This window comes from Bombus pascuorum, chromosome 8 (assembly GCF_905332965.1).
Source record: "Bombus pascuorum chromosome 8, iyBomPasc1.1, whole genome shotgun sequence".
Lineage (NCBI taxonomy): Eukaryota > Metazoa > Arthropoda > Insecta > Hymenoptera > Apidae > Bombus > Bombus pascuorum.
In genome coordinates this window covers 16445786-16460572 of record NC_083495.1, presented here as the reverse complement: position 1 = coordinate 16460572, position 14787 = coordinate 16445786, and the positions used below count along the sequence as shown (strand labels likewise).

The 14787-nt window shown below is 34.1% G+C and overlaps 2 protein-coding genes across 9 annotated transcripts in view; both read left to right on the top strand.

Moving 5' to 3' along the window:
- LOC132909827 (ankyrin-3-like) overlaps nucleotides 1-14787 on the top strand; it is a 33796-nt gene that overhangs the window by 8508 nt on the left and 10501 nt on the right. For 2 of the 7 annotated variants that reach the window (XM_060964931.1, XM_060964932.1), the window contains exons 11-26: nucleotides 1448-1597; nucleotides 1918-2058; nucleotides 2334-2489; nucleotides 2869-3165; nucleotides 3292-3475; nucleotides 3785-3904; nucleotides 3976-4060; nucleotides 4200-4217; nucleotides 5003-5227; nucleotides 5306-5451; nucleotides 5530-5738; nucleotides 5832-6036; nucleotides 6514-6703; nucleotides 6775-6913; nucleotides 9053-9332; nucleotides 9807-9956. In XM_060964931.1, coding sequence (XP_060820914.1) covers nucleotides 1448-1597; nucleotides 1918-2058; nucleotides 2334-2489; nucleotides 2869-3165; nucleotides 3292-3475; nucleotides 3785-3904; nucleotides 3976-4060; nucleotides 4200-4217; nucleotides 5003-5227; nucleotides 5306-5451; nucleotides 5530-5738; nucleotides 5832-6036; nucleotides 6514-6703; nucleotides 6775-6913; nucleotides 9053-9332; nucleotides 9807-9956 — 2695 coding nt within the window. The remainder of the gene's footprint in view (nucleotides 1-1447; nucleotides 1598-1917; nucleotides 2059-2333; nucleotides 2490-2868; nucleotides 3166-3291; nucleotides 3476-3784; nucleotides 3905-3975; nucleotides 4061-4199; nucleotides 4218-5002; nucleotides 5228-5305; nucleotides 5452-5529; nucleotides 5739-5831; nucleotides 6037-6513; nucleotides 6704-6774; nucleotides 6914-9052; nucleotides 9333-9806; nucleotides 9957-14787) is intronic. The other 5 variants (XM_060964935.1, XM_060964934.1, XM_060964937.1 and 2 more) reach the window with 5 other exon arrangements.
- LOC132909830 (uncharacterized) lies at nucleotides 10468-14772 on the top strand. 2 transcript variants are annotated; one of them, XM_060964941.1, is made up of 3 exons: nucleotides 10468-10620; nucleotides 10769-11910; nucleotides 14324-14772. In XM_060964941.1, the coding sequence occupies exon 2, from the start codon at nucleotides 10872-10874 to the stop codon at nucleotides 11886-11888; it is 1017 nt and encodes a 338-aa protein (XP_060820924.1). In that variant the 5' UTR covers nucleotides 10468-10620; nucleotides 10769-10871; the 3' UTR covers nucleotides 11889-11910; nucleotides 14324-14772. The 2 variants fall into 2 exon arrangements, with proteins under 2 accessions (XP_060820924.1, XP_060820923.1); XM_060964940.1 differs by having other exon boundaries at nucleotides 10469-10620; nucleotides 10769-14772.

Genomic DNA, 14787 nt, shown 5'->3' with positions numbered 1-14787 from the left:
GTTTTTCGATGGATAAATCGATCCATTTCGGCATACCCAATAAACAAGGATTAACTTCTTTACGTCGGAAAACCATTAGTTTACGAGGCATCTTAATTATAATTTTGTGCAACTTAGCGTATGAAAAATAAGAAAATACGCGAAGCGATATCTTTGAGTTTATGTTACTCTTGTTCAGAGACAGACTGGTCGTATACCGTGCAGAGACTCAAAGAATTCCTCTGGAAGAAATGCGTGCCTACCGTATTGATAGAAAGTGTCACGTATTAAGGCCTAACTAAAACCCTATTTAATAACATTTATTTAATATATATTATATAAATATATTTTATTTATCTATTTAAAGTGTTATCCCTAGAGGGAATTCTCAGATGTTCGATATATATCGTTAATATTTTATATTTTGGTTCTTAACATTATCGTATACGTATAAAGGGATGCTCGGACAATCGATACATATTGCCAATAAATATAAAACTTACGAGGAAAATATAGTTTGTCAATATTATTTACCGACAAATCGCTATGATGTTGGGAATCTTGAAATATTGACATATTATTGATCGTCCGAGGATACCCTTATATCCTTCTTGAAGTATTTTTTATCTCCTTAGTTGTGCAAAGAAAAAAGAATGGAAAGAAAATGGGATTGATTGGCTCCCTGCCAATCGTAGTCTCAAAGAAAATAATAATGTAATACTTAATACTAGAACTGTGACACCCAATATATATTTTGTACTTTGATTATATTCATTCAAGAAGAGTGATATATTACTTCTGGAAGAACATTACGAAACTATGATGATATTTTGAAAAATAGTCCATTGAAAGGAGATAATGAGCGATATTCCATTTTTTGAAATAATTATTACGTGTAAAGGTAACGCTTAAGTGAATATTTCAGTCTGTTGATATAGGCAATAATTTTTAATACAACTTTCATGATATTTTTCAAAGACGTTAAACGTGCAAAGTGATTTTTGTAAAAGCAGGATCGTTTGAGAAATTCAATGTCACGATGCCAAAGTGTTTGTGTCGAGTATATTCAGTTTGGAGAAAACTTAATTTCTTATCTATGCATAAAGATATAAAGTAGGTATATTTAAAAATTAATTTCTTGCTTATACGTATATGTATGTATATAAGCAAATGCTACGTCGTTTATCTCACGATATGTCAAATCGGAATAAAACGAACGATATACGATGTGCGTTTGCTGCTCGAAAACGCATAAGAACAAAGTGTTAGTAATACGAGGTCATCGATCAGATATTTATAAATATTATATCTGATGCTATATACGTTTGATCAAAGTTATTATATTATATTTAATTCATTAAATGTAACATAACAATTTAGCATCTAAATTATTATTTGTAGCTTCTAGCTTAAAACACCGATTACAATTTCGTTCGATGTTTTATTTAATGTATTTCTATGTATACAGGTTGCAACTATTCTCGTGGAAAACAATGCTTCTCTTAAGGCTACAACTAAAAACGGCTTTACTCCTTTACATATCGCGGCTAAATATGGCAACATGAGCGTTGCTAAGATACTTTTGCAAAGGGATAGCAAATTAGACGCGCAAGGAAAGGTATGTTTTAATTTTTTATTTCATATGTATGTTGTCTACGTTTTTTTATATATGTTTTATTTAATAAAAGTTACGATCACATGTAATACGAGTACGAACGGAAAATTACGTGTCTCTTAATAATTCGATTTTATTTCTTGTCAACCTAGATATTAAAATCCTTTACCAATACTCTTACAAATGAAAATTTATTTCAGATTTCTGTCTATCGTAGTGTTATGTAATAATTTACGTGTCGTTATCTTATATAAATAAACGTTCAATTATTTAGTTGCACGTAATTCGTAGAATCTTTACTAAGGCGTTAAAATATGTTTCAGAATGATATTTCTCCTCTGCATTTGGCATGTCATTATGACCATCCAAATGTAGCAAATCTTTTATTGGAAAAAGGCGCATCCCCCCATTTAGCTTCGCAAAATGGTCATACTCCTCTACATATCGCTGCTCGTAAAAATCAGGTAATATTTACAATATAGCACGTGGTCGTTATAAGTCGTGTTTTGGTGACCACTTCACCCAGATACGCAACTTTTGCCGATGAAAACGAGTTCTAATACGATCTTTTTCTTTTTCTTTCCACTTCTTTCACGTCGCGGTCTGTCGTCGATTTATTATTGATTTCGATATTTATAAAATTCGATTACGATTCTGTTGAGAAGTTATTTGTATGATTTAAGCAATTCTAGAAAAAGATTTCAAGCATTATATGATTAATCGATTCAAAATTCTTTAGATGGACATTGCTTCGACTCTCTTGGAAAATGGGGCGAATGCGAACGCGGAATCAAAAGCAGGATTCACGCCTCTGCATTTAAGTGCGCAAAAAGGTCACTATGATATGACGAATTTGTTGATTGAACATGGAGCTGATCCGAATCACAAGTCAAAGGTAGGAGCATTGTCTGGCGATCGAACAAAGAGAGAGGAACGAATCGATTTACATTTGTATATTATTATATTTCTAGAGTCGATAGTCCATTATCTGTAATTATTTGTAACAATTAGATTTTTGTCTTTATAGCACAAAAATGCGCCCAGTTAGAAAATTTTTGTATTACATTACAAACAACGGTATTACTATCGATACTCTGTAAGTTAAAGAATTCAACTTAGAGTTATGTTGTTAAAATTGCAGTTAAATTACCTTATACGTAGATATTATTCTTTTCGGTCTTTTTTATTTTTCAACGACGTTGTTTTATCTCATAATTGACGAACGTGCGTTTAGCGATATTTCATCGTTAAAGGACAACGATCGTTTTGTTTAGAACGGTCTCACCGCGTTGCATCTATGCGCTCAAGAAGATTTTATTAAAGTGGCTTCTATTCTGGTGAAAAATGGTGCGAACGTGGAGAGTGAAACGGAAACTGGCTATCGGCCGATACACGTCGCCGCACATTTTGGAAACCTTTCTATGATTCGATTTCTCTTAAAACATAGTGCAACTATCGACGTCAAATCTAATCATAATTACACTCCATTGCATCAGGCTGCTCAACAAGGTCATGCACATATTGTTAGCGCTTTATTGGAAGGAAATGCTTCGCATAAAGCACGAACCAACGTGAGTAACAATATTTCGTTACGTTTACCTCCAACTGTATACACACGTATATGCTTCGCAATTGTGGAACGTTATTAATTTATAATAATGTAGAAACACGTATGCTACATGCTACAATTGTTGTAGGATGGACTAACCGCGTTAAACATAGCTCAAAAATTAGGATACATATCTGTAATGGAGGTATTGAAAGGATTGTCTTACGATACATTGGCACCTGATAACAAAAATTGGGACGAGAAGTACAAAGTGATCGCTCCTGAAAGTCTGCAAGAAACCAGCTTTATGTCTGATTCCGAAGACGAAGGAGGTACGATGTTTATACGTGATAGAAAATTGTTACGCGTATTTAATATATAACTTAACAAGTATTATTATGTTTGTTTCCTGTAAAATAAGTAATTTCGTAGGCGTTGTAAATCAAGTTATATTATTGCATTTTACGTTTTATAGACAAGAAAATAAACATTCAGATTTAAGCAAAGCTAAACCATAGGTATCATATTTTGTTAGAATATAGAAGCAAAGTCGAACATAAATACAAATGTAAGAGTAATAAAATGTGAAAGAAATGAAATATCTTTATAAAACAAAACTCAATCGAGATATTTGTTTACAGGGTCGGATGCGTTGATCAGCGAGCAGCCGTATCGATATCTTACAGCAGATTTGATGAAAAGTTTAAGAGACGATTCTCTGCCGATCGATGTTACACGAGATGATCCGATACACAGACAAGGTAAAACACTTATTGCTTGTTTTTAAACGTCACGATCGTTTTACGTAATCTGGTGCGTTGTTTTCGACTAGTCACAAAAGAAGAAAAACAGGATTTCACTCAAAGCAATAATTATTGTCTAGCAGAAAACTTTGATACTGATGGATTTAATTTGGGGTATGTAAACACGATTTTATACGATAGTCGCTAAAGTAAATTACTTGGAAATATATCGTTCAATGACGTATCAAGCATTTGTAGCGTAAAATTTTGTATCGGAATTCCTATTAATGAAAATCAAATATTTTCATTTTAGCCGACTTCATTTCAGATCGTAAGTAACTTTTATCGCTAAAATTCATATGTCTGATCGTACAATGTAACGTCACGTTACGTTATTATACGTATAACCTTTTATTCTAAAGAAAAATCACAGCAATGCGTGCTAACTTCACTTTTTCTTTCGCTCGTCTGTCCACCTATTCGATAAATATATATCTTTATAAATATACGTATTTCGAATGTAAATTTTGATAAACGAAAGACGCACCTTGCGCGAGTATTCGTTTCGCAATACAGTATTCGCAAAAATTATACGTAAAATGTTTAAAAAGTTAAGAAAAGAGAAACATTCAACAGTAAGTTTATTCGATTTACTTGTATATTTATTAATATTTTTCTTATTAATGTCATATTCTGTACATTTGTCAGGACAATTCAAATTGTAATTTTAATTAATTACTGTGATTTTTCTTTATGAAACTAAAAATAAGATACACACACATTTTCCAATACATTGTTCAAGTTGATAATTTTTGGATTAATCGCTATTTTTGTTTCACAATCTTTTCCTTTTCTACCGGACTGTTCGTCATAAGATGTAGTCGATTTATTAAACGTGGCTTTATATCGTTCTAGCAAGAGATTTTGTCGATTAGCTTCGATCCACGTATTAGTTTTTAATTAAACTCTCGATTCGAGCTTCCTTATATGCTATCCGATCGCAGATTTCACAGTTTCAAGCGAATCGAAAAATATACGCACTTTTATACAAGTAATTATCTTATTACGGTAAACTGATACTGGTATAATATTTACAATGAAAATTTCAATTTTTAGATTTTTAGTAAGTTTCTTGGTGGATGCACGTGGAGGTGCTATGAAAGGATGTAGACACAGCGGTGTACGTATTATCGTACCACCACGCAGAGCAACGATGCCAATTCGCGTTACGTGTAGATTGATAAAACCTACTAAAATTGCGAATCCTCCTCCTTTGATGGAAGGAGAGGCTTTAGCAACTCGTATCATGGAGATGGGGCCGGTCGGTGCAACGTTTCTAGGGTAAATACCATTCTGCGAATCGTTTTATACGACGATATATCCTTTTTGTTATCAAGAGCTGGATACATCTTGTTTCAGGCCTGTTCTAATCGATATACCCCATTTCGCATCCATTCGAGGCAAAGAGAGGGAAATCATTATTCTCAGAAGTGAAAATGGAGAAACCTGGAAAGAGCATGATAATTCTGTTGACAACGATACTACTTTGTTAAATACTCCATATGGTATTTCTGAAATATAGCTTACGTATTTCGTATCGAGACGGAAACGTAACAAGATTTTACGAGTTTCTTACTTTGCAGATCCTCAAATGAGCGCTGCTCATTCTGGTAGAATCACTCGAATAATAACGACAGATTTTCCCCAATACTTTGCCATTATCACGAGAATTAAACAGGAAGTTCACGTAATCGGTGCCGAAGGTGGAATTTTGACTTCGAGCGTGGCTAACGACGTTCAAGCCGTTTTCCCACCGGGAGCATTAACGAAGAAGATCAAGGTCGGATTACAAGTAAGTTAGACCGTAATACATCGTATCTCTATGAACCGTATTATCGCATAAACCGATGATAATCGACAAAAATGTGGATATTGCTTTTTATAGGCCCACGTGATTCCGGCAGAACTTACAGCAAAATTATTAGGAAATTGCGTAGCCGTTTCACCCGTGATAACGATCGAGCCGAGAAGACGAAAGTTTCACAAACCGATTACTCTTACAATACCCGTACCTCAAGCTGCAAACAAAGGAATGATCAATCAATACGGCGGTGAAACACCAACGCTACGTCTGTTGTGCAGTATCGCAGGTAAAGCGATCGTAATTGAAACTCGTTAAGTATGTATCTCTTTAGGGTAGAATTATTTATTACTCGTCCGTTCGAATTGCTATTCATTTGTCTCGCGTTATTTTCAGTAACACGCCTTAGAACATTACCGTCGATATTTCCGATATTTCCAACTCTTTTCTCCAGATTCATCCTCTATCGAGGAATCGCTACTTTGATTTTCGCGAACCATCGTCGAGTTACCCTATTTCCTTGACAGCGAGGTTTAACAAATTTTTTATAATAAATCCCGTCGGTATTCGCTACACGTACGTACTTTCGTATATCGCGGCAAATTTCATCTTCCACGGTGCGATCGACGATAATTGATAATACGACAAAATTTAATATACGGCATCGACCCCTAAAGTTGGAAACCTGGACGAGTGATATTTTACATATACGCGAACCCAGTGACGCTTTTTAACGGGGTGTCCTTCTGTTTCATTTTACATCTAGGTGGGACGAGCGAATCACAATGGGAAGATGTTACTGGTTCGACACCGTTAACTTTTATGAACGACACAGTCTCCTTTACTACGACTGTATCTGCTCGATTTTGGCTAATGGATTGCCGAAATATAGGCGCGGTTCCGAAAATGGCAACCGAGTTGTACGAAGAGTCGTTATTTGTGCCATATATTACGAAGTACGTATTAACTGGAATCGCTTTAATTGGATTAGCCGTTTTTCTAAAACGTTGATATCTTTCTCATACAGTTTCGTGATATATTCGAAACGAATGGATGTGCTCGAAGCAACGTTGAGAATATTGTGTATGACCGATGGAAAGGAAGGAATGCATACCTTGGAAAGGCAAGAGGAATTTGTCGAAATTGTAAAAAGCCGCGATGTCGAAGTAAATATCGTTCATTACATAATTTTATTTCGTTGCACTCGTAAGAACCGAAGAACGCGTGTATTCACACTTTTCGTTTTCCTTTCTCTCGTGTATTTCGCTCGACTGTCTTATAACATGATACCTTTACAGCACGGTTTCCATATAGCACGATTTAATAGACTTGGACAGCCCTCCTGTAACACGATATTTTTATAATGCAGTTTCTATACAACACGGAACGAATTAATCGCGTTATAGGAGGGTCGATCGTATTTAGTTTTATTTTATTCCACTTCGAAGGAAGCTAATTAACGAGTGCCGTCTCTTTCAAAGATCCGAAAGATTTATTCTTCTGTTATAATATGCACTCTTTATTTTTACGCGCAACAAATTCCATTTATTTCACGTTCCATAATTCTACTATGAATTTCGAATATTTTCTGTTTAATTTTGTAACACCGAGGAACCTTTGCAGGATCAACGTGGTAACGTAATGCGTAATATATCGTTTTATACTTTAATCTGTTGCGTATTCATCGCGATTTGTCGTTATGTGCGATGTACAATTTTTACGTGCGAATCGCTTCTCGAAATCTGATAATTTTCCAGATATTTTATGAAACGTATTACCAAGCCCCAACTTTGGCGGTTGTTTTGAATCCTTCAACGCGTATTTTTTTACGTGTGAAATATTTTTTCAAAAAATACGTCATGCGTAAGTTTACATCAGGGGATATTCCTTTGTAAGACTAAAAATAGGCGATTTACTACATGTAAAGAATGTACTTGTAAAAAATGTATTACATATATTTGAACATTTTACAAGTAACGTGAAGCATTTTTAAAAAAATTATACGATAAGCAACTGAAAGCGATCGATATCCAACGAGTTACTCATTTAATAATAAAATAACGAAAGAAATATTTGATTAACGCAATTTGCATATTTTCTACTTGGTGAAATTTAGGGAAATTTAACTGACGTAATTTGTACTATAACTTGTAGCTATATTTTTAAGAAAAGCATACAAATTATGCATTACGGTTAAACGAAATTCCTCCAATCCAAAGATCATGGAAAACGTCTAAAAATAAATACGACTGCTATCGTGCCATTTTTCAATTACGAACGTTTATTAATAATGTGCAGGTTCGATATTCCGATTCAGACGAAGAAACGGACCATTTTTCGATCCGATAACGCGGTAGGATGACGCGTTCAAGATGAAATAAGCGAAATTTCGTAGCAGTGAAAATTAATTCCTTTGTGGCTTCTCTCTGTCATTGTCATAAGACGTCCTCTTCAAGATAGAATAAGTTTTATTTTAGCAGTAACGAATAATCGAAGAACAGTTGGCAGAGGATATTTTGTACAGATTTATATTCTAAAAGCGACAAATTTCTTGTTCGCGACCAGCAACACGATTCTTCTACTAGTAACAATGTTGAAATAATTTTGGTACGGTTCGACGATCTTGAAGAAAAGGAGACGTATCATTTGCGATTTAGACTTAAGATTTATGTTTATAATACTTAATTACTTCTATTTTTTAAATATTACTTTTTCTGAAAAATACCAACATTCACATGGACGAAAATAATTTGTGTTCGCAATGTCGCTGGATGAATAATCATATTTTTGCCCGGCTAAAGTTGCACGTATGTTAGTTGACAATTTCTTTGTATGAATTAATTGCAGTAATAACGAGTGGCGTTTGAGCCTCCTACCGACGACTAGTGACAAATAAAATATGTGTTCGATATAAATTCGACCAAAGAAAATGATTTCAAATACGATATTGTTTGATTACTAATTACTAATTATCAAGATCATCAACCAGGAAGGAGAAGAAGAAACGAAAAAAGGAGCAGCAACCTGAATTTACCAATATGACGTTATTGAATAAGTGACACGACTCAAAAAGTGATAATTTTACGAGAAAGAGCAAGCTGATTTTTTTATTTCAAATCTCAGTCTCCAGTAAATGAATGTGACGCGTTTGCGTGTCGTTTGTTCTTTGCGAAGATGATATCTTCTTATTACCTGATAGAGCTTATTAAGTTTGATGTACACGTATAAAAGAGCTTGCTGTAAGATAGCATAAGAATATACGTAATCTTTATAGAAACGTATTAACGAGTATATTTCTTTTGTAGGCGCTCGATGGGAAAGATCTTTATATCGAATTCAGTGGGAATTTAGTACCTGTGACGAAATCGGGTGTACAATTGAAATTTACGTTCAAAGCGTTTCGTCAGAATCGTTTATCCTTTCACGTAAAAGTGAAAGATCCGTTGTTAGATCCGGTCGCCAGGATGCTGTTTATGCGAGAACCAAAAGTTGCGAAAGGGGAGCCACCCCAACAACCAATTTGCGTATTAAATATCGTTCTTCCAGAAATAACAACCAAAGTGGAAGTGCAGAAGAAATTGAAAGGTAAAATCCGTTGAATGTTTTAACGTCGGACAAGAGGTCCGGTGCAAAAGGGATTTATCTCGCAAAAGGTGGAAAAGCGAGATCTTTATTAATTCTAAAATCTCTCGGTGTTTAGTTATTATCCCTTGACTGATAACTACGTAAGAAAATTCCTGCTTTTACCGCGAATGTTTATAAACGTAAAGTAACTTCCACGTAGTTACCTTCTCTTTAATCAAACTTTCAGATTTGAGCATATAGGAAATAGAATAAAGAATAAAACATTTCCTCGGATACGCTACCTTCGTATTGATAAGTTTAAGTAAAGGCACAGTAGTCTTAATTATGCGATTTTTATCAAAACGCAACTTCCCATAATAAACGACGTTATTGCTGTGACGCGCAGCTTCCTCTTGCGCTGGACCTCGATAATCCTCGTACGCGTGCTACATACGATATGTATATTTAATCGCGTCGTTCATTCTTTCGTTCTAGATTACGAAGATTCAAATATTATCGATCAAAAATTGGATTCTTACGAATCGAAATACAAGATGGAACAAAAAGAAAAAGGCGACGAACCTAAAGATACTTCGCCTTCCGAACAGAAATTTATTACCGACACCTTACAAAAAGAACGAACAGGTATGATATTCATCTCTATCTATTCACTTTATATTAGACAAATGGTAAATGTTAGAGCGACGAAGGAAAATTTGAAATATAGTATCCTCTACTTTGTTATAACGGTATATAAAAATTATAAATCACAATGAGACGTGGTTTCTAAGACACCAAATGGTGTCGTCGAATATTCAAATGCAAGGTGCAAAGAAAGGAAATCTATATATATATATGTATGTATGTATGTATGTATGTATACGTATATATATATATATATATATATGTATATTGAAATATGACAAGGAATTATGTATTTTTAACGTGCAAATTGTTTTAACGATCGCAAACTCGTACGACCGCAATGAAACAAACGAAGATCGATTTTTATGCTAATTTAGGTGAATTTGCTATTACATTGAAAAAGACAAGTTATTTTCAAAACAATCACACTCCGTACGGTAACAAAATTCCACTGTAATTCTATTTTCATTTAAGAGGAAAAGTTAATCTGCTTATGGCTCGACCGTTGAGTGAGGCTTCTTTAATTTAATTATGCGTAACAGTATCAACAAACGCTCGACGTAGCTATGACGAACCTTGTTTAGTTTGATTCGAACCACTACTGGAAGCAGTATCTTTAAAAGTTATCTTCTTTTGAGTATCACCCTGCCACAATTTTACACATGTGAGTTTATTTTACTTAAATCCAGTGTACTTAAGTATCTGTTACACCTTTTGATTTTACTTGATTTATAACACACGCCAGTTTTACATTATTCTCGTATTTTTGTTCGTTTTGAGCATTAATTTCCTCTTTCTTTCGCAATTTTCAGTTTCAGGTTTTTTTAAGTTCTTTAGTAATTTGCACTTAAGATCTACGCGCTAAGTCTAAAAACGACCAAGAAAGAAACTTATTGCCGAGAGTCGCTTCTCGTGATGGAAGAATCGAGCGATAAACAGGAGGAAAATTGCACGTTAGAATCTGCGAACGAGAAGGGATTATCCATCGATAAGATCGTAGCCGGTACAGATTCTGTAGATCCTAATCGAGTTAACGATCGATCAGAGATGGGGAAAAATGCAGGAAAGACCGTAGAATGTTCGCGGATGGTCGATGGAAACTCAAGTCCTTCGAAATCGAAAGAAAGTGTTACAGGCGCGAAAGTAAAGCGTAAATTGAGATCGACGCGTAGAAAACTGAATGCTATGATCAACAATACGTCGTTACATTTCTCCGACACCGATTCCGAAGGAGAGTTAACGTCCATTAATTCTCAAATCAGATCATTGAGTTATACGACGGACGAACGACAAGGACCGATTATTTCTATAACGTCGGACGATGTGGAGGCCGAAGGCTCCAAGCTTTTATCACCCGATGACAAAGGCTCGTCTCAGCTGAATAATTTCATCGAAAATCTTACGGACGTTGACGAAATTTATCCGAGCGAACCAGAAAACGAACGAAAGGAGGATCGGAATAACCTTAAGGTTGCCAAAACTCCGTGTCAAGGTGATACGGATCTCGAGGATTTCGAAGGTGAAGACGAAGTACACTCGATGATTTACGTAAAACCGAGGTCCGATATATTTTGCGACTATAGCGGAGAGACGATAACGACGAAGGAAGGTGACGGGCCATTTTCCGTAGAAGTGCGAAATAAAATGTATCGTGAGGAAGAGCCGCGAAACGGGCTGGGCAGTAGCATGCCAGATATCCTGGTTATGTCGAACACCGACGAGGAGGATATGGATATATCCGAGGAGGAAGATACGCAGGAAGCCTGTTGCAGTCAGAAAGAGTTACTCGAAGATTTGGACGTTCTGGCAGCGTCTCAAATTATTATGAGAAATATCGATAAAATGGAGAAAACGTTAACTGTGAAAGACATTGGTGATGACTCGATTAGCGATTGTCATACGGACATCGAAGAAGTCGATCCGAACGAATAAATTAATTTGAAATGCGTCGATGGTAAGGACACGAATACAGAGAATACGCTTTCTAGCGAGAAATATTGTGCCGTTCAAACTCTGGTAAAAATCTGATATACATTAGATCTAGTTTGACCAATCGTGTATCGAATGTATTGCAAGAATGCACTGCATATTGTCCCTTATGTTATCCACTCTTTACTCGTTAGAATATTGCTATATATGTTATACGATTATGAAACATATACAGTAAATATCACATGACTCGATATTACGTTAAACGTAATGTTTATCGAGGAATTCAGAATATTCTGTGAATTACAATGGATTTTACTTGTCACTGACCGTGAGGTAGGGTTCTCCTGGAAATCGTTAGAATAATCTTATCGATTATACACCTTTGTTCTGAGTAGAATCAAATATTATTACATTCTGTTCGACAAATGGGATTATTTCGTAATGCATATTAAATTAAAAATACGGATAATACAAAATTTAAATCAAATGAGAGAATATAGGTAGAATATGTTAAACTTTCGCTTATATATATTTTGATATCGTTTAAAATTATTTAATTACATATACTATGTCTTTCGTTGATTTACGTAGAACAAAGTAACAAACGGAAACGAGAACTGTGTCGCTTACCAAAATATTCGAAGCTTAATTGATCGTAATAATTCTACGATGAGTTAAATATAGAGTCTTATTCTGTACATTTACAAAGTAACTGCATCGTGCAAGTTTACTTTTAATTATTGTCTTTACTTTCGAGCTATAAAACTACGTCTTTTATTATAATGTTGACTATGTTGGTTTAAAAGAATGTTGTACTGTAAAAACATACTTTAACGTCTCCTTTCTTGGATATTTTAATTTTTTCTACGAATCTCGGATTCTAAATATTTTTCTACTTTAATCACACATCTCGTAAGATAATTTAGAAAATAATCTAATTTTTAGTTTTAACGATATACCATGTTTTACGTCCACACTTTGGAAATTTCTTTTTACTTTAGCAATGTAAATATTTTCGCATGATCGCTACCTTTTGAAAATATTAACACGTCGATTCAACTTCGTCGTTGTAATTATGCATTCGATCATTACTTACACAGTAAACGCATATTCAACGACTAGATTTCACAGTCAACAAATAACAAAAGCTTTCTGTTACAAGATTTTCAAAATTTATTTTACATAGAAATCTTCTCGAAATGTCCGTAATCATTTTTGGAAATTTATTCTATGCTCGTGGAGAACATACTTTTATAATCTTGTACGTATATAAATGTAAAATTCGGACGAGAAACTAAGACGAAGATCTCGGCGTATTATTTAGGTCAGAAAATATCGTAGCATTATTTTCAAAATTTATTTTACATAGAAATCTTCTCGAAATGTCTGTATATCATTTTTGGAAATTTATTCGATGCTCGTGGAGAACATACTTTTATAATCTTGTACGTATATAAATGTAATAATTCAGACGAGAAACTAAGACGAAGATCTCTGCGTATTATTTAGGTCAGAAAATATCGTAGCATTATTTTCAAAATTTATTTCATATAGAAATCTTCTCGAAACGTCTGTATATCATTTTTGGAAATTTCTTCGATGCTCGTGGAGAACATACTTTTATAATCTTCTACGTATATAAATGTACAATTCAGACGAGAAACTAAGATCCCTGCGTATTGTTTTAGGTCAGAAAATATCGTAGCATTATTTTCAAAATTTATTTCACATAGAAATCTTCTCGAAATGTCTGTATATCATTTTTGGAAATTTATTCGATGCTCCTGAAGAACATATTTTTATAATCTTATACGTATATAAATGTAAAATTCGGACGAGAAACTAAGACGAAGAACTCTGCGTATTATTTAGGTCAGAAAATATCGTAGCATTATTTTCAAAATTTATTTTACATAGAAATCTTCTCGAAATGTCTGTATATCATTTTTGGAAATTTATTCGATGCTCGTGGAGAACATACTTTTATAATCTTATACATATATAAATGTAATAATTCAAATGAAAAACTAAGACGAAGAACTCTGCGTATTGTTTTAGGTCAGAAAACATCGTAGCATTAACGAGCGACGATTCGTGCCTTTTATTTTCGACAAACTATTCTCATCTTTATGGTGTTCGTAAAATTAATTTACTATGCAAACTCTTCTTTCTCTTTTGCACCATGCTTTGAGTACAGTTTCTACTATTTTTATTCAAAGTTTAACGTATTGGTGTAACGTAATTAGGTATAATTAGAAATTTGGCTCGATTCACGCGAGCTTCGGAGAACGAACATCGACACAGAAAATCATCGTGATAATATAAAAATACGAATTACACTTAGACACGCGTTACAAGAATTTATCGATAGAAAATATTTCCGCTTGATTGTTATCACTTAGTATTAACGCAATCTTCTGTACTTATAATTGCAGACAAAACTGCCGTCCTCAACATTATCATAGACAACCGTATGGGATATTAATTTTAAGTCTCGAAGGATACTAATATCCACGGATATTAATAGAGAAAAGCAATTATAGTTTATAAAGGGATTTAGAGTTATATGCATATCAATTGCTTATGTACTGTGTGCATGTTACAAGTTTAAAGAGATTAACGATACCTCGGTGATGAAACTTATTTTTGAAATTGTATTTGTTTTTAAAAAAAAGTTGTTATATGTACAGTAACAGAGTTTACGATAGCGTTGTGTCTATTAACGTTTTAAAAAGAACGCTATAAAGTATAAAAATCGTGTTTACGCGTTATGTTTGTGAAAGTTTGATCGTGTAATCCTTTAAGAGTTATATGTGAAACTGTAAATATACGCAATGTATTTCGTGCATATGTATTTACCTAATAAAAAGTAATGTGAGCATAATTCTTGGTTGTTCTA